General features: G+C 34.8%; 4 protein-coding genes across 6 annotated transcripts in view; 3 read left to right on the top strand and 1 right to left on the bottom strand.

Moving 5' to 3' along the window:
• The window catches only part of LOC110425532 (uncharacterized), a 2,283-nt gene extending 299 nt beyond the window's left edge, over positions 1–1,984 (top strand). The window contains exons 2-3 of the mRNA XM_089785127.1: positions 1,016–1,264; positions 1,425–1,984. Coding sequence (XP_089641253.1) covers positions 1,016–1,264; positions 1,425–1,751 — 576 coding nt within the window. The 3' untranslated portion in view covers positions 1,752–1,984. The remainder of the gene's footprint in view (positions 1–1,015; positions 1,265–1,424) is intronic.
• On the top strand, positions 1,832–2,801 carry LOC149526634 (protein VACUOLELESS GAMETOPHYTES-like). Its single transcript, XM_089785126.1, has 2 exons — positions 1,832–1,872; positions 1,964–2,801. The coding sequence occupies exons 1-2, from the start codon at positions 1,832–1,834 to the stop codon at positions 2,799–2,801; spliced, it is 879 nt and encodes a 292-aa protein (XP_089641252.1).
• Positions 2,802–3,396: 595 nt separating this feature from the next.
• On the bottom strand, positions 3,397–21,223 carry LDA (limit dextrinase). 3 transcript variants are annotated; one of them, XM_021439618.2, is made up of 28 exons: positions 20,640–21,223; positions 19,996–20,137; positions 19,822–19,874; positions 19,517–19,625; positions 18,822–18,958; positions 18,532–18,731; positions 18,218–18,367; positions 17,663–17,723; positions 16,753–16,873; positions 15,986–16,076; positions 15,805–15,898; positions 15,551–15,646; positions 15,322–15,462; positions 15,054–15,104; positions 14,449–14,519; positions 12,951–13,043; positions 11,741–11,831; positions 10,554–10,625; positions 9,828–9,884; positions 9,094–9,162; positions 7,580–7,636; positions 7,395–7,469; positions 6,623–6,711; positions 6,297–6,374; positions 5,999–6,137; positions 4,766–4,875; positions 4,568–4,667; positions 3,397–4,060 (listed from the first exon to the last, which is right to left on the bottom strand). In XM_021439618.2, exons 1-28 carry the CDS (start codon positions 20,859–20,861, stop codon positions 3,932–3,934), a joined length of 2,898 nt encoding a protein of 965 aa, XP_021295293.1. In that variant the 5' UTR covers positions 20,862–21,223; the 3' UTR covers positions 3,397–3,931. The 3 variants fall into 3 exon arrangements, with proteins under 3 accessions (XP_021295293.1, XP_021295295.1, XP_021295296.1); XM_021439620.2 differs by having other exon boundaries at positions 19,996–20,131; XM_021439621.2 differs by lacking the exon at positions 3,397–4,060 and having other exon boundaries at positions 5,989–6,137.
• Positions 21,222–26,492, top strand: LOC110424916 (uncharacterized; the record flags this gene model as incomplete). The annotated part of the gene is made up of 3 exons (XM_089785125.1): positions 21,222–21,543; positions 22,867–23,004; positions 23,718–26,492. Coding segments are annotated over 3 exons (2,748 nt in total), but the record flags the coding sequence as incomplete, so codon positions are not given.
• Positions 26,493–26,857: the final 365 nt, after the last annotated feature.

Raw genomic sequence — 26,857 nt, 5'->3', positions numbered from 1 at the left:
ACCCATTACTGCTCTTAGTATGTTCTTGTTTGGTCTATCAGCAATGGTGAACCAATGGAGCCTATTTTTGTATCACTACACAATGGAGGCATTGCTTTCTCGTGCAACACATTGGCAAAAGAAAAACCAAATTCAAAAAAGTTATTTGTTCTCCTCTCAGCAAAAAGAAAAAGAAGAAGGGAAAGATTGGAAACATTTGAATGGAGATGAAGATGCTTCTCTTTCGTAACAGTTCATCCTTTGCTTGTTGGTTGGGAAATGCTTTAGAGCAAATGATAACAAGATAATAAAATGAATATGGCTTTTATTATAAGATTGAGTTTTACTCTCCAATCAAGAGATCCAAAAAGCATATTCATAGCTCCACCCAATTAGATAATTTTGGAATTATCTAATGAGAAATACACCTTTTCCATTCTTTATTCTTTTGAAAATAAAACCAAAAGATAAAAAAGAAGAATAAAGTAATCCTTATTTACTTTTTTTAAAAAAATTAATCTATGGATTTTTTTGAATGTAAATGCTTTTGAGAAAAGAAATAATCATTAACATTATTTTATTGCAAAAATTATAATTTTATTTTCAATGTCAAAGCCATTAACATTATTTTAATGCAAAAATTAGAAATAATCATTTATTAAAATATGTTATTGTGAGTAATTACTTACAACTAAGCAAAAAGAAAAGGCTAAGTAGTCATTATTATTATTTCTTATTAATGTGGTTATTCCAAAGGTTGGCTTGTTAACAAACACAAGAAAAGAATAAAGGAATCTACAGCAACAAAGGAAAGAGAAAAGAATAAATATTGATCAATAGCCTAATCTTTCCTTGCCATCTCTAAATTTGTTATTCACTTATGGAGAGAGAGAATTGAGAACATCAAACATTTTAGCCATCCACATGAATTGGTGTTCAATGATGAAGAGCAGAGTGAGCAAAGTGGAGTTTGCTGCTCAGCCCAAGTTTTGGCTGTGGAGAATGCGAGTTTTACCTCCATAAAAAATGTGCCCAGGCACCTCTCAAAATTAGACATTCTCCTTTTCATCGTAAGCACCCTACTCTTACACTTGAGCTGATGTCCTTTTCCTGTGATATGTGCAAGGATTGCACTTCTTGCTCAGCTGGCCTTGACATCAAATGTGCTTTGCGATTGCATAACATTGATGAAGATTTCTGTGAGCTCAGATATGTTAGTCATGAGCATCTATTGGCCTTCATTGCAAATCCCAAAAATGAACTCCAAAAGCTGATTGTTATTGGTGTCAGAAACCAGTGATAGACTCCTTATATGTTTGCCTTGAGTGTATATTTTTCCTTCATAAACAATGCGCTTAGTTACCCACTCAACTTGATCACCCTTGCCATCGTAAACACCTTCTTTATCTTGAAGATGATAAGCTTGTTTGTACGCAATGTGAGAGGCGTCATTGGAGTTTTTTTTTTATAGTTGTTTTCCTTGCAATTTTCACATTGACATTGAATGCGTTCGGTCGAAGCCAAGGTCCTTTATTGAATTTAATAGTGATCATGAGCAATCATTCACTCCATTGTTAAGGCATGATTCATTCATTTGTGATGCATGTGGTATTAAGGGAAATTGTTTTCCTTACCTAGGTACTACATGCCACATTATGGTACATAAAAATTGCATTTCATTGCCACGAATCATCATTATATTTTTCACAACTGTTACTTTCAAAAAAAGGATCTTGAAAGTCGTGATTGTGGAATTTGTCTCAGTGAAGTGAACACAGAGTACCGCAATTACAAGTGTTTGAAGCAAAATTGCAATTTTATTGCCCATGTGAATTGTGCATTGGAGAAGAGGATGTATGATATAATTGATCATGTAAATGATCAAGATGAGGAGTGTAGTGAAAGTTTAGCTACAAATTCTGTTATCACTCATGTCATTGAAATGAACCAACATGGAGAAGCCACAAAGATAAAGCATTTTCAGCCATGAACATGACTTAACATTAGGCAATAAGATCAAGGAAGACAATGGTAAAAATTGTGATGCGTGCATGCTGTCCATCTCAACTTCCTTTTATTATTGTTCACAATGCGAGTTCTTCCTCCATAAAGCCTGTGCTGAATTACCCAAGAAAAAACATAATTGGTTTTATCGATATCTCACCACCCTCAATTTAGAAGACATTTTCAAGTGTGGCCAGTGTGGTCGCCTCTGCAGTGGTTTTGTGTGCAAGATTGACAATACATATGGACCTCATTTTTGTCTAAGGTGTGTTACAATTCCTCATACCCTCATTTTAAATTCAAAGGACGATGCACACAAAAATTGTCTCTTTTTTTATTTTAACTTCAAAGGGCAATGCAATGCATGTGGTGTCACTTGCAAAAATGGTGCATACAAATGCAAAGATTGCACCACTTTTGCATTGGATTTTGCATGCGTTACACTACCGCAAGAAACTCGGTACAAGTGTGATAAACACCTTTTAAAACTTACTTTTCAGGATGAGAATAATGATACAGAACAACAATATTGTGATATATGCGATGAAAAAAGAGATTCATATCGTTGGTTTTATCAATGTGCAATTTGTAACAACTCTGTTCATCCGAAATGTGTTCTTGGAAAATATCCGTTTATGAAGATCAAGATTGGGATCACTTTCCCGTGGTTAGCTCACCCACACATTCATCCTCTCATTTTTGTCAAAAAGTGTTATGACACTTGCTATCACTATCGTCAACCTTGTCAAGATGTAGCTCTTGAATGTGTACTTTGTACACGCAACTACACCATCCACTATGATTGTTGGGATTATTGAGCTTGTCAGCTTTCTTATAAAGTGGAGATGCAGTTGAAAAGAGCGCTTAGTGTTTTTTATAGTGTGAGATTATATTCCATTGTTTTATGAATTTCTGTTCAGTATTATCAACTTTAATTCTGTTTTGAAAAAAAAAAAAAATGAAGGAAAACTAGGTCCCATGGGGAAGAAGTCCATGCCAAGGAGTTCACTTCTAGCCTTCCTTCTTTTGTCAATCTTTAACAGTATGTAAGTGTTGGCTTCATTGGGTTTGTAAGATTTGGTTCCATGTTTCTAATGTTTGCTTATGAGTGGATTTGGCTTGAATGACATTGCTTTTTCTTTCTTTTAATTTATTGGTGTTGTTCCAATCTCTGTTTTGAATCCAATCAATTAGTTTGCTACACTTAAAAACATGAGCTTGTTGGCAATTTCCAGCAAATATAATATGCTTACAGTAAGAAGAGTTAGTCTATCCCTCCTAAGCCTTCCAAATCCATAGAGTGATATTTAATACCTCTCCAAAAAATAATCATCAAATATATATATCTGTATTCGAGTTCGAAGTATGTTTAATCAATGAATTTTCACGTTAGTCCGAGAAGTGTAATTCTCAAGTACGAATTCATTAGAGACTAGCATTATGTCAAATAGAATTGTGACAATACACATCTTGGTACATGTACGAACCAAATATTATACAGATGAATAGAAAAAACATGATGGCACATTTTGTTGGGAAAGCATGCTTCATCCTTTGCAAGTATCTGTTCAACTGTAAAAATCCATTACATTCATTGAAGGCTTCAGGTAGCTTCCTTAACAGAAGAGAAAAGAACAGTATAAATCACGATTACAAAAGTGAAAGGTTCCAACATTCATCTGTGCTCATCAATGTCTACACTGAACACTGAAATCTTTAATCATCACTTTGTAATGCTAATCCTGCTTAGTATCTGCTCTCCACCTTCACAACGCATTAAGCATCCAGTTATTACCAATGATATGGTCTAATTGATGCAGGTAGCTTACCATTCCAGATCTCTAGTCAAGTCTTGATGCTACTGCAGTTAAGAACCTCTGCATAAGGGAGAACCCTCTGACAAGGCACCAAATTTTAACAAACATAAAATGCATGTTCAGGGACAAATTCAGCACCACAAATTGTTCAAATTTTTTCTAGCCTCAACAAACACTGATGTTGTTCTTGCAGGCACAGTGAAGCACCCCGACAATGCTTCATACGATGAGTTCTTGACAACTTCATCAGTTGACATCACCTGTTATGTGATTCACAGCAAAAGGGTGTTAAAAGCTATAAACAAATGAATATATAAGCCGATTCAAGAAATAGCTTTTGAGAATTCCCACTAAATCCAATCCTTCCCACCCTGATACCTCATTCAAACCATTGAAGGTATTTTGATAGCTCAGAAAGTCTAAGGAAGAGAAACAATCAAATGCTACAGCTACTACGAAACAATAATCATTTTAAGACTTTCAAGTTTTCATGTTTCAAGCAATATTTTCCCTACCTGATCCCCTCTTCTCATCCGTAAAGTAAAGGATTGGAGAAAGCTATGGTGATGAATATCATACTTCTTTTTTTCTTTTGAATCTTTCTGTTGACCTCAAAAATGCCATTTAGAATATCTAGTAAGCTAGAATTGATTAGTTCAATAGCTTTGAAAATTATTACACAGAAATATAATGTAAAAACATCCAATACAGAGTTGGCCATTTGAATTATATGAACTACTGTTCTCAAACTAATAAACTATGACTACCTGTATGGGATGCAGTTGAAGAGCCCTTCCTCGCAGTGTAGAGCTAATGAATGATGCCTCAGTTGGACATGCATTGAAGATAACCACAATGTATGAGAAGCTGTAAAAAACGACGAATTACGAAACTATGATAGATAATATATACCTATATATACATATATATATATTGTATGTTTGTATGTATTTTATAATACCCACTTGGGATCTAACTGAGATATCCCTGGGACACCTTCGTTACCATCTTCAATGCTCATCACAATGACGCCAGGGACCCATGATGGACCAGTGTTGTGGAACCGTACTCGTTGCTGGAGACATAAGCCATATCATTGCATTAGAAAGGTAGTTACTGATAGGTTTTTTTGTGGAACTTTCTCCTAATGTAGCCATTTAACAGATCCATTCTTACAAAGACTAAAGCTAACAAGGGCAAGGAGGCGGCGGTCTTCAGCTTCAAACTGAACCACGTCATTGTCATGTTTTAATGTTTCATCTTACATTGTGGAGTGGGTAGGCAGGCAACCAAGTGAGACAGTATAGAAAATGGAAGCAGGAAAACCCACATTATAATAAAAGACAATTTAAACCTATGAGGCAAAATCAAGTCGTATGACCAAGATGCATTTTCCAGAAACATCAGTTGCTATAGCTTAGTTTGATATCAGAAAAGGTAGCAAATGCATTTGGCTGGGTTTTACTTTTTACAATGGTATAAGAAAATATAAGGGAATAGATTCATCAGGGTTTTACATTATGTAATGAAAAGGAAATCTTGAAAACCGAAGATGAGGATAAGTGTTGTTTACTGACGAGAAATCCATCATCACTCTTTCACTGCAGTCTGAACATGTTTAAATGAAAGGTTTTGTTTAAGGTTAGTCATTGATATTGACAAAGAACTGCACTCTATAACCTTCTTTATTATAAGTATAGCCACTGGATTGTGAGATGGTCGGACCAACTCAAAACATGAAAAAGATTTTCAACCAGAAATCAAAGCCCCATATTATTAAGGCCTAGAAACAGATAATATTGAATAAATTCACTATTTCTAGAAAGATTCAAGCATAGTTCAGTAGTTGCCTTGAAATTAGAAAGCTTAAGAGCTGCCCTTTGGGCATCTGTTAAAACCCACCATAACTCAAAAAGAAGAAAAATTGGCTTAAATGTCAGAAATTCGCAGCCCAACCATGCATATCTTTTGTCAATGCCACAAAAAAAAAAAAGAAGTGCAAATGACAAGGATCAAGAATGTTGCAAAAATTCAGTCTATCAACAAGTAAGATACGGCTAACCCAGCTTTGACCTAAAGCCCTAAAGATTCTGTGCAGTTAACAAACATAAGTGTAGTCCTTGATTCAATTCCACAGTGATGTCGTAGAATCTCAAACTCTCAACTTGTACATTTAAGTTCATAATACCTTTGCTCACCTGGATAGCATTGGCTGTCCTTAAACGGAAAAGAGGTGAAGAATACCGAATGCGTAAGACGTTCATAAAGTTCTCTACTGCTGCAAGGATGTGACTCCTTTGAGGCTTGAAGGATGGATCTGCCAGTCTTGGCTGTATTCTGAAAGGACAGAACCCAATATCATTAGGAATATCATACGATACACTCTAAAAAGTAGAATAATTGTCGGCTAACTAGCAATGTAGAGATTTTAGTGCCATAACATTACCCTTTATTAGAGAATTAATTAAAACGAAAAGGAAATAAGATGATGCTTACAGTGGCCAATTCTTTTCATTTTTCTCTTTTGGAGGAAGGCCAAAACCCCAGTTGTTAGAATGGTACGTGAAGTCTAGTCTGTAAATCATAACAAGTAAAAACTGAACTTGAGAAGAGCTGAGATATGTTACAGCTAGCAGCCACACTCAGGAAAGAGAGACTAGACCTCTTTGGTTTTAAAACATCTTTTCGTCATCAGGGGCAGCTTAACAATTTTTTACAATATCATCATGGAGATAATTGAATTACACTTTTATCAGAATAAAAATCAAATTTATGGAATGATCAATGAAGCAAAATAGAGAACTTGAAATGCGAAAGCAGACCTATTGAACCAATCACCAGAGTTGTATGAATCACGATCAAGTGATTTCGAGCGTAGCATTTCATCCCCAGCATGGAAAAATGGTATTCCCTATATGTATGACAGAATAAAAAATTAACAATACAATAAAGATATATTCAGAAATATATCCAATTGTCAGCAAAAGCAGAATGGATCATTATAGATTATACTGAACTGGTCGCTTGATCCTTAAAATTCCAGAGCTCATCACTGTTCACAATGAACCACACACACCTCTGCTTCAATATTTGTATCACTTAATTTCAAATAAGTTTTGGAGCTTATTTTATCCATTTATTTTTTGTGCAAAATGAGATAAACCAAGTACTTATGTATTTGAACAATGATCTCTTCACCTGATCATGTTTAAGACTATGGGATTAAAAATAGGTTTGCATCCAATAGTATAAACACACTCATGTGAAGACATCAATATTTCACCTGAGTGTGTTTTAGTCCATTGGAAAATAGATTTGAAAAGCCAAAATATAGCAAACCAAGTTTAGGTTGCACCATTTTAATATTCAACCCAATTATCAATAAGTTATTCACAGGCTAGGCGGTTCAGATGCAAAAGCTAATTTGTAGCATTATTAGCCCCATTAGGAAAAAGAAATTGAATCAGTTTGACCATGACTCCTAAGGGGGGTACCTTCTTGTCACTAGATACTTTAAGTTCCTTCAATATATTATGATCATTGGTCAATGCAGATACATAAATTAGATTGTTAATAATATTGGCAACGGGAAACCTGTGACAGTGCAATTATAGTTGTTGCAAAATGATTTATCCGGCATCTCTCTTCCACAGATATTTCTACTGGTGTCTGCAAGAGGAAAAGTTAGAAGTCATAGTTGCAGTAGGATAGAACATTATCTTTTTATTTTTTTGGAAAATTGGGAGAGAACATTATTATTAGTATCATCATGAGCATACCTTCAAGCTGACAATGTCAAATAGGGTTTCATTGTCATGGGCTGAAACATAATTGACCTGGAAAATGATCAGAGATATAAACTATATGGTTTTGGAAAAGATTATACTCTTAAAAAAGAATGCTTACCTTCTTATCAGAGAATGTATACAATTGATATTTAACTGAAATATGCATAGCTGCTGTTGCTTCAAGAAAGACTATACTCTTATTAAAGAGTTGAACAAACAACAATTGATATTGAACTGAGATATCCATAGTTTGTATTGACATCCCATTTGGATTAGAATAAACATAATCAGCAACCCATGGAATCTTAGAATGCATGATGTAGAGTCAATGAACTTCAGCATTCTTACAAAGCATGGTTTAACAAAAACTTCCAGCAAAGAACCAACCACATTGGCTGTCTTGTTGCATCAAGATTATAAAATCATAAAAATGATATAATTTCTGAACAAATAGAAAGAAAAAATCTAGCAAACAAACAACTTAATCCATCTAACTAATTAATAGTCTTATTATATTAATGGATGAAACAAATAAAAGAACTTTGTTTTTTTTTTTTTTTGTGGACATGCAGTCCAATCTGCAGATTCATATGATGAAAAATGCCAATGGTTCATTCTAAAGAAAGTTTGCATCAAAATTTCAATGACAACGCAAGGGAAATGACAAGATTCCCTCCATGAAAAGACAAACAGGAAGGTAATATTTAAACAATTGATTCCATTTTCACCAAAGAAACCATCTCCAAGATGGCCATTCCATGAATTTGGGCAATAGGAAATTTTAATCTCTATCAAGGTCCCAAGTCTCCCTCAATAGTTTGGAGCATCTCCACTCCTTAAGCATAGCAAATTTTATAATAGTTTATACCATTGCGTTGTTTCCTGTGCAGTCAACTACCCTACCCACCCATGTAAGGCAATCTATATATTATTCCTAAAATGGAATATACAAGAGTTAAAATTTGTCAGATTTGGATCTCTAAAAGAGAAACCAACAAATACAACAAGCAATGAAGAATATACCAACCCTTTGCCAGACCAAAAACAAGTTATAAGAACAAGGTACAGCAGTATAGTCAATATCTTGTGATATCTTTTCTGATAACTTAAGTGTTGATTGTGTCGCCTAAACGTTGTTTGTTTTGCAGCATTTATATGGAACAAAGATGTCTCTCTAAAAACTTAACAGAATGTTCCTATAAAATGAATCATCCAAATAACCTTCCACCAACAAACCCTTTGGATTTCCTTAGCACTGGTTCATAGCAATCATTTTGGAAGTTGAGATTTGTTAACCACCTTCATTTCCCTTCTCTTGGTCTGTTGGGGACAGAGTTTTACCCTCAGGAAGAGGGGAGCTGCAGGATTCTCACTAATCGAAGGATGACTGAAAGCACATATACTACGAAAATTTGCACCAGCAAGTAAAATGCATACATTCAAGCCAAAGAGGGGTACATGAATCTAATCAAAGTAGAAGTAATGACAGAAAGTAGGATTCATACTGTTTCTGTGGGGAGTAAAGCATAAGCAACAGGTGTCCCACCATGAGTGAAAACTTCTGATCCTTTCCTCTAAGAGAAAACATCAATTTAAAATGAAACAACATGAGATAGCACCTCTTGGCTTAAAAAAGGAATAATTATAATATGTAGAAATTGAAGTATAAAACATACAAGAAGCTTTAGTGAGAATGGAAGAGTAGCAACACTTTCTGGCTTGATGGAAATATTAAGCCCAAAATAAAAGAAAATCTGTCACACACTTGTGAAGGTAGATGTAGTGACAAAAAAGATGAAACAATTTCTAAATTAAAAACCAGCTAGCTGTATACAAACTTAGGGGGATTGTCAAGAACCACAATTTTTCCATGGTCATTTATGTAAGAAATATATAATATTTCTTACATCAACGACAATGGATATACGTATCATGCATTTAATGCTGTCATCCGAAAACCTAGATATATTGAGTAACAACTTTCTATTTATGCATCAATTGAGCTGACTGTCAAGAAACTCCGAGAATACACCTTCACTGTAAGAACAATTTGGTTGACAAAAGCATAACAAATAAATCCCATTACAAGCAAAAGAAAACTAAAAATGAGCCCTATACTTTTTAGCATAAGGAAATTATATTGTTGCATCACCAAAATAAATTTCCAGAACTAAATATAACAGCAGATATAATTGCATTTCACATATAGATGCATCATTCCAAGAAGATTAATTTATACCTCCTTTCCTTCAAAATCAGTAAGCACAAAATCCCTCAAATTTGCAGCCATACCAACCTAATCACAGTAAACAAATTTAATTAGTAGCAAAGCAGAGGATAATCCATTTTGCAGCATCTGGATCTGAAAGCATGGGCATCATAAATTGTATCATGACAACAACATGCAACAATCGTAAGATGATAAGATAGTCCAATTTCCAGCAGCTGTATCTAAAAGTATGGGCACAACTTTCTTATGTACCTGTATAATTGAGTTGTACACAGACAAACACACAGTCGGATTGCAAAAGCATTACTTTCCAAGCTACAGATTAATAAGAGGAAACAAGACGATAAATTTTTATTTTAACAACTATTTTAATTTTACTTCCAAGGTCATTTACCAGCTTTGTATGCAGATGCTATCAACTCAATCACAAAACAGGTGGATATATACACTGCAAGATGAAATAGCATTTAAGTGGGTTCTTAGCTATAAATCTTCAAAAAAGAGTCTAGCAATATAAAAATACTTCAACATGCACTAAAATTCCCAACCCATTCTGCTAAACAGTTGAATCTTCATAAGTCCAGCAATATAAAATTGATTGGCACTAGTTACCACAAAATCTAATAGTCCAAAATGACATCACCATATCAATTTATGAAGAGTATGCAATTAGAGCAGTATATGGTTAAAACCATTTATTCCAGATTATCATACGTGCAGATCAAGACAATTAACCTGGATGTGGTCCTTTGCTGAAGCAAGCATCTCTCTTTCAACTGCTTTTGTACCATGATCATGACCATTAGGCTGCAATGACAAATAATAAGGACACTAAATCAAACCATGGTAATGTATATTTCTCGAAGAAAAGGCATATGCAAAAACAGTCAGTTTTTCAAACTATAATATAGCAAAGCCCAATAAACTAAAGCAAAAGCTGTTTTATGAAATCGTTGTTCATCCAAGGCAAAATGCAGGCAAGAAGCTGACAATAACACTTCTTAATAATATCAACTGTTACAGAATATGGATAAAATAAAAACTTTTTGGATGCATATCATGGAAGAATCCAAGAAATTATTAGAAGGATGAACCAAAAATGTAACTGCTAAATCGTGCTTGATAGTTAGATCAATTAAGTTTGGGATTTTGTAGCGGCCTTATATGGAGATTAGGCTTTTCCACCTAGCGGCAATTTGTTTTGGGCTGGGTGTCTTAACGCACAGTTTATGTTGTTTTAAGAGCATTGTTTTGGTCCATGTGATAGGCCATTGTCTGAATTGTTCTATTTGGCTTGCAGACCTTACACATCAGAGGGAGTTTTAAATGGCATGAAATCCGGCATCTGTTAATTTTGAGCTATATAATGGCCTTACATTCAAGTTAGTACTCTCAATTAATTACGAAATAGTTTAAGGTTTGGATGCTTTAATGGTAATAACTTAAAGAAACTTAAAGATCATTTTAAAAGCAGTTTCACCAATTTCCCAACCTTTATAGCCATATATCCTACATAAACAACTTAAAGGAGCCAATTATTTTCCTTAATAAGAGTCACACCCTTATTGTTACAGCTTGACAAAACAAGTCCTTGATATAGAAAACAAGAATTTTTCAGTTATTGAACAGAGAGATCAGGCAAAGTTAAAAGTTATTCAAGGACAATCTTACACCAAAAGATGATGACCAATCACTGAGGAGCAAACACAGTTTGTGAGTTTATTCAACTTTTCTAATAGATAACAGTTTTAGACCCATATTTTATTAACGTTCTGAAACGGTAAGATCAAGTCAAAAATTAGTCCAAGTGGCTATAAAATAGATTCACATTGTAGCCATTTTTTTCTAAAGAGGGTGGTCCGACAAGATAACATAACATCAAGAAGGTTAAGTCCTTGTTACAGGATTAAATCTTTCACTACCTCCAAAAACAGGCCTGTTATGAAGCCTTGCTGGAGAGGATGACCAAATGGAGATCCACCAAGCATTGCATCCCGAATTCGATCATTAAAGCTGCAAAAAAAAATTTACAATGCAAAAGCCAAACATAGCTTACTAAACAATGCATGCCAACATGGAAAAGGTGATGATCTTTTTGAATTTGAGAGAAATGATAGAAAAATAAAAGTTGCAGGAATTTGTGACAAAATGGTAGCAAAAGCACACAGCAGTCTTTTGTGACAAAGCATAAAAAGGGTCTAAAATTTGTCTAAATCTGCACTTAGTGTTTTGTTCCATAACCACTGAACTACTATTTAGATGCAATTAAAATAAATCAACTAGGGAATATTCCATATTTTATAGTGGTCTTGTTATTTTCAATTGTAAATGTTATCAGTGTAGGTAACAGATGCATTAGCAATTGGATTTATTTGCACCAAATTAAAAGTTCAATGGTTTAGTAGAACCAAATAAAATATAATGGCTTAATTTAAGAACTGAGGTAAGTTCAATGGCTTTTTCATACTTTATCCTCAATGGCTGATGCTTCCTTTAACTCACCCTAGCATGATCATAATTACAAAGCCAATTACAAGCCAAGGATTCAGATTTAAATACCAAATATATATATATTTCCTTTTTCGTAGAAGAGATATTGCTAATCAATAGAAATTTGAATTACAATAGATGTGATAAAACCATCGCAGAAGCAATCAAGTTAACCATGAAAGGAAACCTCCATTATAGTAAGTATTTTAATTAGAAAATACTCCATTTATTTCAAAATGAATGTTCTCCTTGCAATTTTCAGATGAACACAAACTATAACCTCTTTCCTTTTTTTGAACATCTAAAACTTACTTTATCTAAAAATAAATAAATTATAAACTTAAGTTATCTGCTTCAAAAAAAAAACCTTACTTTATCTATATTCAAAATTATTTTTTCATTATTTTTCTTCTTTGCTCTTTGGCATTAAGAAAATCATTGAACATCGACATTATTACACAAAGAAATTTAAACTTTAATATAAAATACCTTAAAGTCAAAATTTCTTTAAAATTGTGTGCTGAGTCAAACAAGGCCAATTTTATTTGGATTAGAGGTAAACATATGTTTAAACAAAGCAAATGTAAACAGGTAGAGATTGTATAATAGTGTATATTGATCTCTTATGAGAATTATAAGTACCTTCCTATTCCAGTCCCACAAATGTTAAATTGTGAAGCATTTATCCCACGCCCATTTTCAGCAACTTCACCAAAGTCCCATCCTTCACCATATCTGTAAGTAAGAAGATTTCAAACTAAAAACACCAAGAATAGCTGCTGGAAAGAAAATTCCAAATATTTCCTAACTCTAAAATACATAGAGAAACTACAAAGAAACCCTCAGGATTTTGCATAGTTTCCTATAAAACACTTAATTTATACATGTTGCAATTCAAAGAGAATTGCTATTGTCTGCTTTGGGACCTACCCTCACGGTTTTGTTCTCTGAGAAAAGGCACCTCCGTAGGGGAATAGGCATGCCCTTGCTTATAAGCCACAATCCAATCCTTGGTTATTAAGATTGTGGGATCTTTCTCCTTCAATAGGACAAGTGTATGTATAGAAATTAACCTAAGGGCATTATTGTAATCTCACTACCCTATATCTAAAGGTAATATAAGCCTCCAAAGGGCTCGTTCTCTTCACTCTTATTTTAACTCTCATTATCTTATCTCTATTCAGTTACGAGATACTGACTTGAAGATCGGAAAGCACCTTGAAGTACAAACTCCGGTGTCCTCAAACTGTCTTAGGTTTGCAGGTTGAGCGTTGTTCTAGACAATTATGACAGATTTTGACCTCAACATTTTGGCACATCTGGGGGAATCCCATACAGGTCCTAAACAAAAGAACAATTCACCCATCTTGACGGCTAGTGTTTGAGGGGGAAAGATCTCACATCATTAATAGCCAAGGATTGGACCATGGGTTATAAGCAAGGGCATGCCCATTCCCTTACTTAGGTGTCTTTTTTCAAAAGACAAAACTGTGAGGCTAGACCCCAAAGCAGACAATACCTTGTGACTAAACACAATCCAACAATTCTTGCATCAACAAAGACGACTTCATTTTGATTCCATAACTGTTTTTCTTTTCTTTTCTCTCTCTTTCTTCCTTTTTCTTTCACTTTTCTATCTACAAAACACCCTGGATTCACTCTTTCTCCATCCCCTCCCCTGGTTTGTCTCTCTAACATTCTCTCTCACTCCTCAGTGGCTGGCTGCAATTGAGAGATCAAGGGGTGTAGGAGAAGGTTAGAGAAAGAAAGTGAAAAGGTGGTTTGGAAAGAGAGAAGAAAAAAGAAGAAAATGAAGGGAAAAATAAGAGAAATTTAAAACAAATAAAAAAAGGAAAAGGAAAATACAAGCAACTCAAAAAGATATTGTCTTGAGAGTTACCATTAATTTTCTAAATAAAGTTGGATGGAAGGTTTGAACTAAACCAATTCTTTTTGAAAATTAATGTCTGAATTGCAACATGTTAAAATCTAGTTAAAATACCCTACTTTTATAGGATTTTCTACTTCTAATCTGCCCAACTATTTTTAGTATAAGATATATAGAGCCATTTCCAATAAAGTAACAAAAGCACAAAAAAAGGAGTCACCAAGAAAGAAAAATCATTTCATGGAAACTCACATATAGATTCTTGAACCATCAACCCCATTTCTTTCCTTTGTTAACCTCCACAGTGCATCTTTTGCTTTCACCTATGCAGAGATCATATGAGTTCTGTCTGAATTGCATGGCTAAATATAGGAGAAATAAAGCGATATAAATACACCAAAACCACAAGAAACTATATATAATCAACTTATAATTCATTGCCCAGCTTAAAAGATTGTCAATAATCAAAACACTCAACCATGTAAGTCTCACTAGCAAAGTAATTTATACATCCATTGACCATAGTTTGAAACGAATTTATGTTGACAATAAGAAACCAATAGACTACAAGTTGGAACTTCTATCATTAAATAACAGCTTAACCATCATTCATAATTTGAATACACCAAGCAGAAACATTTAACAGCCAACTAACGTAAATATACAACTCAGTTCCATCAGTAGACCATGTTTGTATTACCCATAAATGTTGGTTATCACCTTATCCTTATGACTAATCTAAACATGGAAAAACTCACAAAAACATATACAACTAGAATTTCAATGGAAGCGTTCGCTACTTCTCTTTAAATTTTTAATATTATATTTCAAAAATTGAGACAAAGTAACCTACATACCATCGTACTTTTCATTATGTGACCCATAAGATCAAAACGAAACCCATCAACCTGACAACACCATCAAAAAATTAACATCAATGATGGACAAAGTACCCATATACTTCAGTAACACTTCATAGAAAAATAAGAATTCTAATTTAATCTGACAACATATTACATGGTTAACTAATACAACCATAGAAAAGTAGGGAAGAAAATTTCCTAAATATAGGAGAAATAAAGTGATCTAATTACCCAGAAACCGTAACAAATTATAATTAATCACCTTGTAATTGATTGACCAGCTCAAAAGATCATCAATAATCAAGCGCTCAACCATGTAATGCTCACTAGCAGTATTGTTCACACATGTACTGTTCTCAATAAAACCATCATTGTTCCTTCTCAGATAGTAACCTGGAACAATCTATAAGAAACTTTCTATCACAACAAAAGGATAACAAATATTACTACCGAAATACTATAAGCAGCATGGACACCAGAAAAACAGTGACCTTATCAAGAACAGAATCCTTATCAAAAGGACCACTTGCATGCAAGTGATTATAGACAACATCCAACACAATACGAAGACCAATATGGTTGAGTGCCTGCAGTCGGAAAATGAAATCATTAAAATGACTAAAAATGAACTTCTTAAGTTTCATATATGGACCAACAAAGCAAAAATGTCAACGGTTCCAACATGAGGACTTCACACACTCAATGGCCCCGACATGACAAGGAAGAAAAGAAAAAATATCTAGACCTGAATCATCTTTCTAAACTCAATTATACGACATGGGCCATTTGGATCACTTGCATAGCTTCCCTTAGGGACACCCCAGAGAACAGGATTGTACCTTCATAAAGCAATCAATGAAAGCATTAAAACATGCACAAGGTAACAGATATGACAATTGTTATCCAAATTGCATTCACATGCTCACCCCCAGTTATACGCATCATCATTCTGGATGGCAGTAATTTGCACTTGTTGCTCAGCTGAATCTGGTGGTAGTTTCTTCAGAATCTTATAATCTGCAACAGACGTGATGTTGAACAAATAAATACCTCCAACACAACTTAGGAGAGCCAAAACCAAGCACAGATATTAATAAAATAAATAAATATATTTATTTTTCTATATATATATATATTCAACACTGAGAGGGAAAGATCAGTAACCAATTTACAAAATGAATATTAAGAAAAAGTAATGCTACATTGACAAGCCATTTTTAATAGGACCATCATATTTGGACATACAAACAGACATTAAGGTTGCATATCTGTATGTCCAAAGTATGATGATTTTAAGCCCCCCAACCTCTCCTCCCATTTTGTTTAATTTTTCTGAAGTCATGATTTAGGCAAGGTAGGATCAAAAAGGAAAAGAGTAAGAGAATGAAAACCAACACACATGGAAGGAAGCTTAACATAAACAAGTTTTTTAAATGATGCCCAACAAGCTGAAGTGTTAGGAACTAACTTTAAACTCACCTAAGTCGAGACCAAATGAATTTTACGAATGCATTGATTCTGATATCAGAAAGCAGACTTTCTTTAAACACCCCCAACTCCACACACCCCCCCCCCCCCCACCCCAAAAAAAAAATAAAAAGGCTTCTATCCCCCAAGGGAAGGGAATTAGAAACAGGAGAAATTGTTGCTTTAAATGCAACATCCAAGATGTTAAACTAGGAAATCCTCTTACCCACATACTTCCAGTTCTCACTCTCATCATCAACACCAGCAAACTGGAATGTTGGCAGCAAATGAACATGAGTGATGCCAGCATTTGATAATTTCTTCAAATGGAGCACTCCTGCTGAGTCCTTCAAATTGCATGTACTTATTGTTAAGTACCAAATAATCATGCACAATCATCTTTATCGCAAAGAAAAGGAAACAGAAATGCATAATCATAGCATTTTCTTTCCCTTACACGTGAAAATATTTATGTGCACTCATTAAACTTTTATTGCTTTTTTCCTTAGTAACTACAGAAGTGGATCACACAAATGCCGTGACGGATTTTAGGCCGACTCTCAGCGAGGCACCCAAACTCAGAAATACCATCTCTTGTGTAACAAAAGGAAAAGTTTGCTTTTAAATCATGCAATTTTTCAACACTATTCCTTGTACCAAACATCATTGTCTGTAATTCACAGCTTTAAACCTTCTTTATATTTTACACTTCTTTTATATTAAAAGAATACTTAACAGTAAAACTTTCAATATATCAAAGGCGAAAAATGAAAAAAAATTCCTAAAACCATGTGCCAAATTCAAACAAGGCATTGATATTGGGACAGAGGGAGTACAGTGGTAGTATTTCTAATTCCATAGAGTACAGATACATTTGCATTAGAATCCAAATTCCAATGAAACTGCAAAGCTTGCTTTACTTTTTCAAATCAATCAAGGATCCTATTTAAGATTAAAAACGACATCAATTCCAAAACGGAATGATGCAAAGCATATTAAATCATGTATGCTCAGAAATCGTGTTGTAGCAGGAACTATAAACATCTTAGAATTATAGTACTGACTAGCAGAGAAAACTTTGCATTCTTTCAAGAACAACTTTCTTCCAAAAATAAGGATCACAAGAACACAACTACCTGTAAGGTGAAGGCCATATAACCGCCACAAAAGTCAGGATTAACAGTTTTGTCATTGGCACTGCAATAGCAACAAAGATTCTCATTATTAACACAACTTGCTGAACACTGCACAAGGGCCAAAGAAGAAACAAAAAATGACCCTAATTTTGCACATTACCTAAAATTGGAACATGTGGACACTTTAGGTTACACAAACCTTAGCCTACTTTCCCTGATCCTCAGAAGGAGTAGGAACAAGCAGGCTATAGTTCAGATTCACCCTCCTCCTTCCTCCCCACTCCCAATCCCCCCAGTAATGTTCTCTTCAAATGAACCAAAGTATGAAGGGTAACATGAGCCACAGCTCTAAATAGAGCAAACCATAGACAGGGAAGGGTTCACATTTTAAGTTTGGGCCTGGTGTTTGGAGAGACTCTCCTGATCCAATAACTCTACAAACTATTTGAACACCACCTGAGAAAAATCTTATAATGTACTACATACTAACCCATAAAACCTAGTAAATGTGACCTAGATTACGTTGTAAGAACAATATAAGAATTACATATATACCTAAAATCCCGTATGTGTAATTCATATATACTTATGTCAGAGAAAGACAGTATATCAGGTTTCTTGTCTGCCAATTCATCCCATCCTTCAGGTTTTAAACTGTTGGAATCAAGATTAACAAACAAAGTTCGCCTTCCGTCTGATGAAAGCCTGATTCAACAAGGAAACAGCATACATCACATTAAATGCACATGATCTTTATCTCAACTACATAAATATAACCATAATCAGGTAAAGCAGACCACATAACTTTAGACACAAATCACGCACAGCTATACCAGAGAATTGTTTGCTAGCAGAGAGAACCAGCATACCCTCTTGCATATGGATCATTTGCATAGCATTTTTCAATTTGCAAGGTGCTAGGATGATAGACAGATACTTCATACACATAGTAACAGCCTTCCCATCTTTTTGGCCCTTTAGTACTCCAAACACCATTAGTTTCCACCAGCTGGATTATTTCCAGGGGACTCCCACCCACTGGATCCTTATAGATATGAGCATGCACTGCCTAATTTGATTCACAAATAAGCAAAAAAGAATGATTCTAAAGAGCATAAACAAGATTTCTTCAATTTTTTTCTAAAGTGGTAGTGCATACTTGGGCAGTGGGAGCCCAAAGGTATAGAGACACCGCCTCTTCTAAATAAAATGCACCAAGAGGACCATCATATGAGAATAATTCATCCAGGATACCAGGTAACTGCAAACCAGTAGCATTGCTGCACTTTCCATGGGCTGTATAGAAGAAGCATAACGGAGATATAAATGATAGGCACCAAATTAAAAGCACTAACCGGCCGAAAGAAATTAGATGCATTATGTTCATTCAGACAAAGAGAATTTGATAATAAATGTGTCCAGAAAATGGATAAGAGTGACTTCATCAAACAAATTAATGCTCACACAATAGAGCTTACAAAATATATGATGCAATTTCCAGAGAAAATGGACAAGAAACATAGAATGGCAGCAATAATTTACCCTAACACATCACCAAACCAATGTTACCAACTAAAAAGAAAGACCCAATTGAAAATGTCCAACGGATCATTGGATGGACAAACAAGCATACAAATATAAACTTGAATAAACAAATTTAAAACTGAATTGGCAGCAATAGGTTGTCAGCAAAAACAGAAATTTAATTAAAAAGTGCCAAAGACATAACTGAGGATGCTTCAAAACTTATTATCCTGATATGAGATCATTTACTTTCTTAATTACTGGTGGCAAATAATTTGCACATAAACAGAAGAGAAAGGAAAAGAAACCAAACACAGCCAAAATGCGTACAGTTGAATGCAGCAACTGCTAATTGGCATTTGAGGAGACTTTTGGTGTCCAGAGCAGGAGGCACTTTGAAAGCTCTATAATTTTGAATATGAGGAAACTTCTCAATTACCTATCAAGCTCAAGGCTAGAGGTGTAAGTCAATCACAAGGATTACTTCAAACTTATTAAAAATATGCTTTTATTATATGTTGGCATAAATAAGAACCAATGCGTAGACAAACCACACAATGAGACCAACAACAACTAGCAGTGGTAGAGCTAAAAGCTTAAATTATTACTGCAACTGGGAAAGGAAATTTTGTTACATTTGGAGGTAGCCCGGTGCTGTCTTCCTCAAGTTTAATTTCTGCATCCAGGCCTATCATGACAAATATTACATCAAACTAAGACAGCCGTCTTTTGATTTACAACAAAGACAAGACGCATATGACAAACTTAGATCACCACAATTAAAATTTAATTGTTAGCCTAATCCAAACCTTGAATTCCATCATCTGTAACAGATAAAGCAGCAACTTTACTTGCATACAAGTAGCAGGAACCATCCCCAACGTCTACATTCCACGCTATTATAGTTTTACTAACCCAATATGCCCTCGAATACAACAAACTGTCCTGCAACTGATCACCATTTTAAGTAAATTAGTATTCCAACAATTAGCATTGCATCTTTTCAAAACCAAATATTCAATCAGATTCTCAATGAAAACAAAAAAAAAAAAAAGAAATTCAAATTCTATTATAAGTGTCAAGTTTTCTTTCCAATTACATCTGTTTTGCAATGCTTATCCAACCATTCAGTATTATTAGCAAATCCCATCTTTATTTTCATCATTCCAAATTTAATTTTTTTAAGCCTTAATCCTTTTTGTCAATTTTAATCCTAAAAGAAAGGATAAAACCAAAGATAACGCATTTCTCTCAATGTAATAAAAATTCTCAAACTACTCTCAAAATCCATATATAATATCTCCCAAAATTCTCACAAAAGAAAAACTCATTAAAAGAACGAAAACGGTATCCAAAGAACAGAACTTTAAATTTAAAAATGGAAAAAAAAGGAGGAAGGGACCTTTCAGTTGAAAATATGTAGAAAACCCAAAGAGAGAAAAAGAAGAAGAACCTGGGACGAAGAGGAGTCTTGAAAGGGCATGGAAGAGGAAGAACAATTAAGGGGTTGTTTGGGAGAGGAAGTGAAAGAGAAAGGACGAGAGAGAAGAGGGCTTGGTTTGGTGTATAAACGACGTCGTATAGGAGTAGTGGCAGGGCATTGAAGAGGCTTGGCGGGTGTTGCTGGTGGTGTTGATGGGAGAAGTGACAGTGGAAGAGAAAGTACATCAAACATTTGTTTTTTGTTTTTTATTTTTTCTCTATCTCTGTTGAATGCTCTGTGAGTTATCTTTCTGGAATATTTTTATTCTGTTTATATATAAACGAGCAATGGCAAGATCATATCTTCATTTCGAGATCCAATCTTGAATAATTTTCAGTGTACCCTTGAAACAAAAGCGGGTGGTATACACCTAATCCTCTATCCTAAGCTTATCACAAATCAATCTGACATCATTGGTCAAAACAATGAAGAATTTGACATGAAAAGACTATACTTTTTCTCTGTTTTGCTTCCTGTACTTGAGACTTTATCTCTCTTTGTTACTTTCTATCTTTTTCCCTCTTTCTTCCATCAGCCTTTCCACATACTTGACCATTGTCTCATCAATTTGGTGGTGATAACTCAAAACTCATTACTCTGACATGGAGATGGAGAGTGCAACAGAGGATTTTTTGGACCATCCCTTGGTGTTCAACGAAGAACTGTACAACGAAAGCAAAGAAACTTGTTGCTCAGCTTTTGGGGGATCCATTATTGTCAACCCAAAGCTACAGCTGCGAGGAATGCGAGTTTCATCTTCATGAAAAATGTGCCCCGGCACCTTTAGAAATTAATCAGCACCCTCTTCATTGGGAACACCCTTTTCTTATTCTTCGGAAAGGTGTTGGTTGCTGTGATCTATGCCAGGAACCAGGTCAGATATTCATTTATCGATGACCTTTTTGCGCGTTTTCCCTTGATGTCAAATGTGCTTTGTTTTCACTTGGTCAAAATTTCCTAGAATTCAAATACAATGCCCACCTACATCCATTGCTAAAAATTTATTTGCTTCACCTGTGAGGAACCATTAATAGATTCTATATATGTTTGCACTGATTGCAGAATTTGTTTTCATAAGAAATGTGATCAATCACCCCTGCCATCGATTACACCCTCTTTTTCTTGAATTTAGTGACCAAAGGAGACTATTTTGCAATGCAAGCTATCTCTTGTTCATTTAAAGGGAAAAAAAAATGCTTCATGATGCTGCAACTTCCTTGCAAGGCAGAGAAAACGACTTGATCTACACTTGAATGCAGCTGTAAAATTTACTGTTGGCATCGAATGAATTTCCATGCCATGGCTGATAACTAAAACCAAGCAAAATAAGATTATTAAATTTATTGGGTATCGATCTTTAATTTACAAGAAAATAATGTATACGTATAAGCTAATACCTCCCTATGAGTGTGGATTTATATATGCTCAACTGAGATCATTACTGCTTCAATCAATATACAATTGGGGAGTTATTTATTGATTCTTTAAACACACAAGGCATCTTCTGTTAACATTATCACATCAGAAATCTTGGGGTTTCATGGGGCAATAATCAAATCAATTCTTGTCTTTCTTCGAGTTTTCCTTCCTTCTACTATTAATTAATTATTAGTGTAACTGTTATGGCGGCTTAAAAGACCTCAATAATAATAATAATAATAATTGTTGAAATAGTATTCCTTATTAATTTATAAATACTCGTAGCTTTCAATTAATGTCTTTCTTCAAAACTTTCGAGTAATGGTTGGTGCTTTAATGATTATGTATAAAACTATATTTAAGAAATAAAAAATGGAAACTATATTGGTATTGTAGCTAGCCTTCGGGTGTTTCTTTTTCTATCTTCCATTAATGTATTTCTTAATTAATTTATATTGGTAAGGCATAGTGTTTTAATAATGAAAAGTCGTTGTGAGTCTTTCTTTGTAACAGTCGATTGTCCTGACTCAAGGTATCATGGCATTCGAGGCATTCTTTTTCTAGTATTTAATTCAATTATAAGTCTTTCTTTAAAATTGATTATGAATCTGATATGGGAAGTGTGAGTGAAGTACAGCTCAATTCATTCTTCCCATTATTATTATTTTTAATTTGAGAAGTTGCACTATTATATTTAACCATTGACTTTTGTTAGTGTTATATTGAAACTTTAGACATCAGATCTGAAATACCCTTCCGCTGCATCATTGAACGATAGGTACCAGTGACAATTCAGTCATGGATATGTCCGCCGTTGAAGTACTATATTTCGGTCATCCACACGACCTGATGTCAGGAGACGGGATCGAAGATGATTATGATAAATATTGTGATGGATGCGGGCTTTTTATCTCAGGTTTGTTTGACCTTTGGGTTCAATCATTGTATGTAATAAATTGAAATAGAAACTGATCAAAACAAGATGAGAGGATACACTTCAATCTACTCTCCTAGGTAGATTATTGACAAAGATTGTCATGAAATCCTGTATCGCTCTAGGGAATCGTTGTGGAAGTCGCTGCATTCTCTCCTCTTTTATCAAACTCTTAACTTTGCTTTCCTTTGGTGCCGCCTTCAGCCAACAGTCACCGCCTGACTGCAGATTTTGAAAGGGGTAGTAGCTATTGAGTCAACTTTAATTCACAATCTCTGGTTCCCAATGGCCTTGACAGCGTCACTAGTGTCTTTCCTCTTTTTTCGAACACTAACTTTGCTCTCCTTTCGTGCCGCCTTCAGCCTACAGTCACTCCTCACCAGTCTCGAGCACGTAATTTCTCACCAGTCTGACTTAATTAGCATTAGATGAGACTCTGTAAATGGAAGGCTCCCACCTACACCAGCAATTCCCCATTATAGCAAAAAGCAGAAAGAAGCCAAAGAAAAATCAACTTCCTTCACAAACAACCCATCATCATTCAAAACCATGTTTCTACTGAATTCACCATATTTAATACGAATTTTCACTTTTGGAAAATTCTCAAAAGAAAGTTATACTTTACAGCGACACTATTATTTCATTTGAATTCAGCATACCTTTCACAAGCTATATTATACTACTGTTCTTTGCAGGTTTGTTTTTCTACTGTTCACCATGTGGTTTCTATCTACATAAAGCTTGTATTGAAATGCCATCGATGGTGAATCACTGGTCACATCGACACTCCCTTATCTATATAACAGTTACCACTCCTTTTCAATGTTACTTTTGTCTTCAAAGTTGCACTGGGTTTTGTTACTGCTGTAACCTATGTGTACTTGAGATATGCGCTCGCTGTGCTACTATTTCCAATCCCCACCATCATCCAGGACACAAAGATGAACTCACCTTTTCTGATATCATCTTTGAAGGGAAATGCGCCGCCTGTGGCGATGGTATTTATGATGAGAAAGCATACAGATGTAGGGATTGCATTCATTATGGTTTGGATTTAAAATGCTTGACACTTCCACTTGCAGCACGGCACAGGTGTGATAAACACATCCTAGAACTTGTTTATTATGATGAAAATGATGATCTGGAACAACCTCATTGTGATATTTGTAAAGAGAGAAGACTTCCAAATCATTGGTTTTACCGTTGTTCCATTTGCAACAATTCTGCTCATCCCAAATGTGCTCTTGGAAAATATCCATTTATTAAGGATGGGAGTACCCTCAGTCATAAAAATCATCCACACCCTCTGATTTCTGTCAAGAAGGTTTCCAACCTTAAATCTGATGAATGTGTTGAATGTGGCGATTCTTGTCAAGATTTGGCTCTATTGTGTGAATCATGCGACTATCTTGCCCACTTCGAATGTTTAGATACGAAAACACTGAAGACTGAAGGAAATCCTGATGAGTTACCAAAGGAGATTAATCATCTCTGTCACCGTATACATCCTCTTTCTTTAAAATTCCATAACAGGTATACTTTTTGCGAGATATGCAAAAAGAAAGAACGGGGATATTTTTATGGATGTTCTCCTTGCAATTTTCACATTCACATTGATTGTGCAGTTCCAAGCCTTGTTATTGAAAATGAAACTCATGTGCACTCATTCAACTTGTTTTGGAGACAAGGCTCGTTTATTTGTGATGCATGTGGTACCGAGGGGAATTACGCTTCCTATATATGTTCTACATGTCACCTCCAAGTCCACGAGAAATGCACTTCACTGCCACGCATCATCAAAACCGCAAAGCATTATGATCATTCTATTTTTCACAACTATTTTGTTCAAGGAAGTGACCTTGATCAAAAGCATGAATGCAGAGTTTGTTACAAAGAAGTGAAGAAAGAGCATGGCTGTTATAGTTGTTTGAGGCAAGATTGCAAATATATTGTTCATGTGAATTGTGCTATTGTGGAAGGTATGTACTGGATAATTGATTCAGAAAATGAAGATGACAATTCAGACATGGATTCTTCCATCACTCGTGTTATTGAGGTGAACGAAAGAGGAGAAGCAGTAAGGATAGAACATTTCAGTCATGGCCACGACTTACTGTTAGGAGACAAGATCAAAGAAGACGATGATAAATGTTGTGATGGGTGCGTGCTGCCTATCTCAGGTTTGTTTTACTATTGTTCACAATGTGATTTCTTTCTCCATAAAACTTGTGCTGAATTACCAAGGAAGAAGCATCATTGGTTTCATAACCACCGACTTACCCTTGAATCAATTGCCACGTATCTTTTGGAGGTAAAGGAAACAAAATCAGCTTGCATTTTTGAATGTCGCTTTTGTCTTCATGTTTGTAGTGGTTTTTTTCACTGCTGTTATGAATGTGACCTCAAGGTATGCCTTCGGTGTGCTAGTATTCCTCATGCCCACCAACATTCAGGACACAAAGACCACATCTTTTTAAATAGCCAATACAAAGGGAAATGCACTGCATGTGGCTGTGGCATTTATCATGGGAATTCATACAAATGTAAGGATTGCACTGATATTTATGCTTTGGATTATGCATGCTTGACACTTCCACTTGTAGCACGGCACAAGTGTGACAAACACATCCTAAAGCTTGTCTATCATGACGAAAATGATGACCCGGAACAGCATTATTGTGATATTTGTGAAGAGAAAAGAGATCCAAATCATTGGTTTTACTTTTGTTCCATTTGTGATAATTCTGCTCATCCTAAATGTGTTCTTGGAAAAAATCCATTTATTAAGATTGGGAGTACATACCTCAACGAAGATCAAGAACCCCGCCTCACTTTTACGAAGAAAATTGGCTACTACCCTAAATGTTTTGAATGCGGTAAGCCTTGTCAAGATTTGACTCTTGAGAATGCAAACTCTGTATGCTACCACTTCAACTGTGTTCTGAAAAACTATTTGAAGTATGTTAGAGAACGAATGCTTTGATCTTCTTCAAAATTGTGATCCATTTTTAATCAGATTGATGTGTTTATTGGAGAGGTTAGAGTAATTTATTTCAGAATGTGTTCGGAGAAGCAAATGGCATGTAGGTTCTTTGGCAAAGGCTGGTGTGGATTGAGGTGATATGTTTATGGCATAGTGGTGAGTTTGTGAAGCTTCCCATCTGGTTGTATCAGCTATAAGCAGATTTCTCTTGTCGGATTCTTCATGTGTGAGGGTGACTGTTTGAGTTGTATGACTGGTTGGCTTCTTGGTTTGGGGATTGTAATATTGTTTGTTTGTTTGTTTTCTTTTTTTGGGTTAAATGTTATGTTGTTTGTAATTTGAGGTGTTCTCTGTTTTGGTTGTATTCTCTCATTCTGCCCTTTATGTTTATTCAATAAACTTCCTTGTGATGTTGTTACTTGTTCTTCCCTTGTTTGTATATATAGATTGTGACTTGTTATTTAGACATGCACTAAACCATTAACCACTTCTAAGAAAAGCTTACAACTTTTTGTTTTTGATTCACTCTTATCTATCTTCCCCCTTTTTTTTTTCTTTTTTCCTATCTAAAAAATCTGTTAATTATCGATTTACCCGAAAAATGTTTGGGGTTAAATACTTATAACATTTGTATTGATTAACAACAATAGTAATAATATTAGTAATATTATAATAGTATTATAAAAAATAAAATTCTAGCTTATATATATATGTTTTGCATTAGTACATTATTACTATTACTATTTGTTATAATCATTACAATAAAGAATTTTAAAGGTAAAATACATCCAAATCATTAAAGATTGTTTTAATTTATCTCAAATCCATTAAATTTTAAAATAGAAACTCCAT

The sequence above is a fragment of the Theobroma umbraticum genome, unplaced genomic scaffold (assembly GCF_002168275.2).
Source record: "Theobroma umbraticum cultivar Fairchild unplaced genomic scaffold, ASM216827v3 scaffold_81.0, whole genome shotgun sequence".
Lineage (NCBI taxonomy): Eukaryota > Viridiplantae > Streptophyta > Magnoliopsida > Malvales > Malvaceae > Theobroma > Theobroma umbraticum.
The sequence above is the reverse complement of the archived record's forward strand: the minus strand, read 5'-3'. Positions and strand labels throughout refer to the sequence as shown.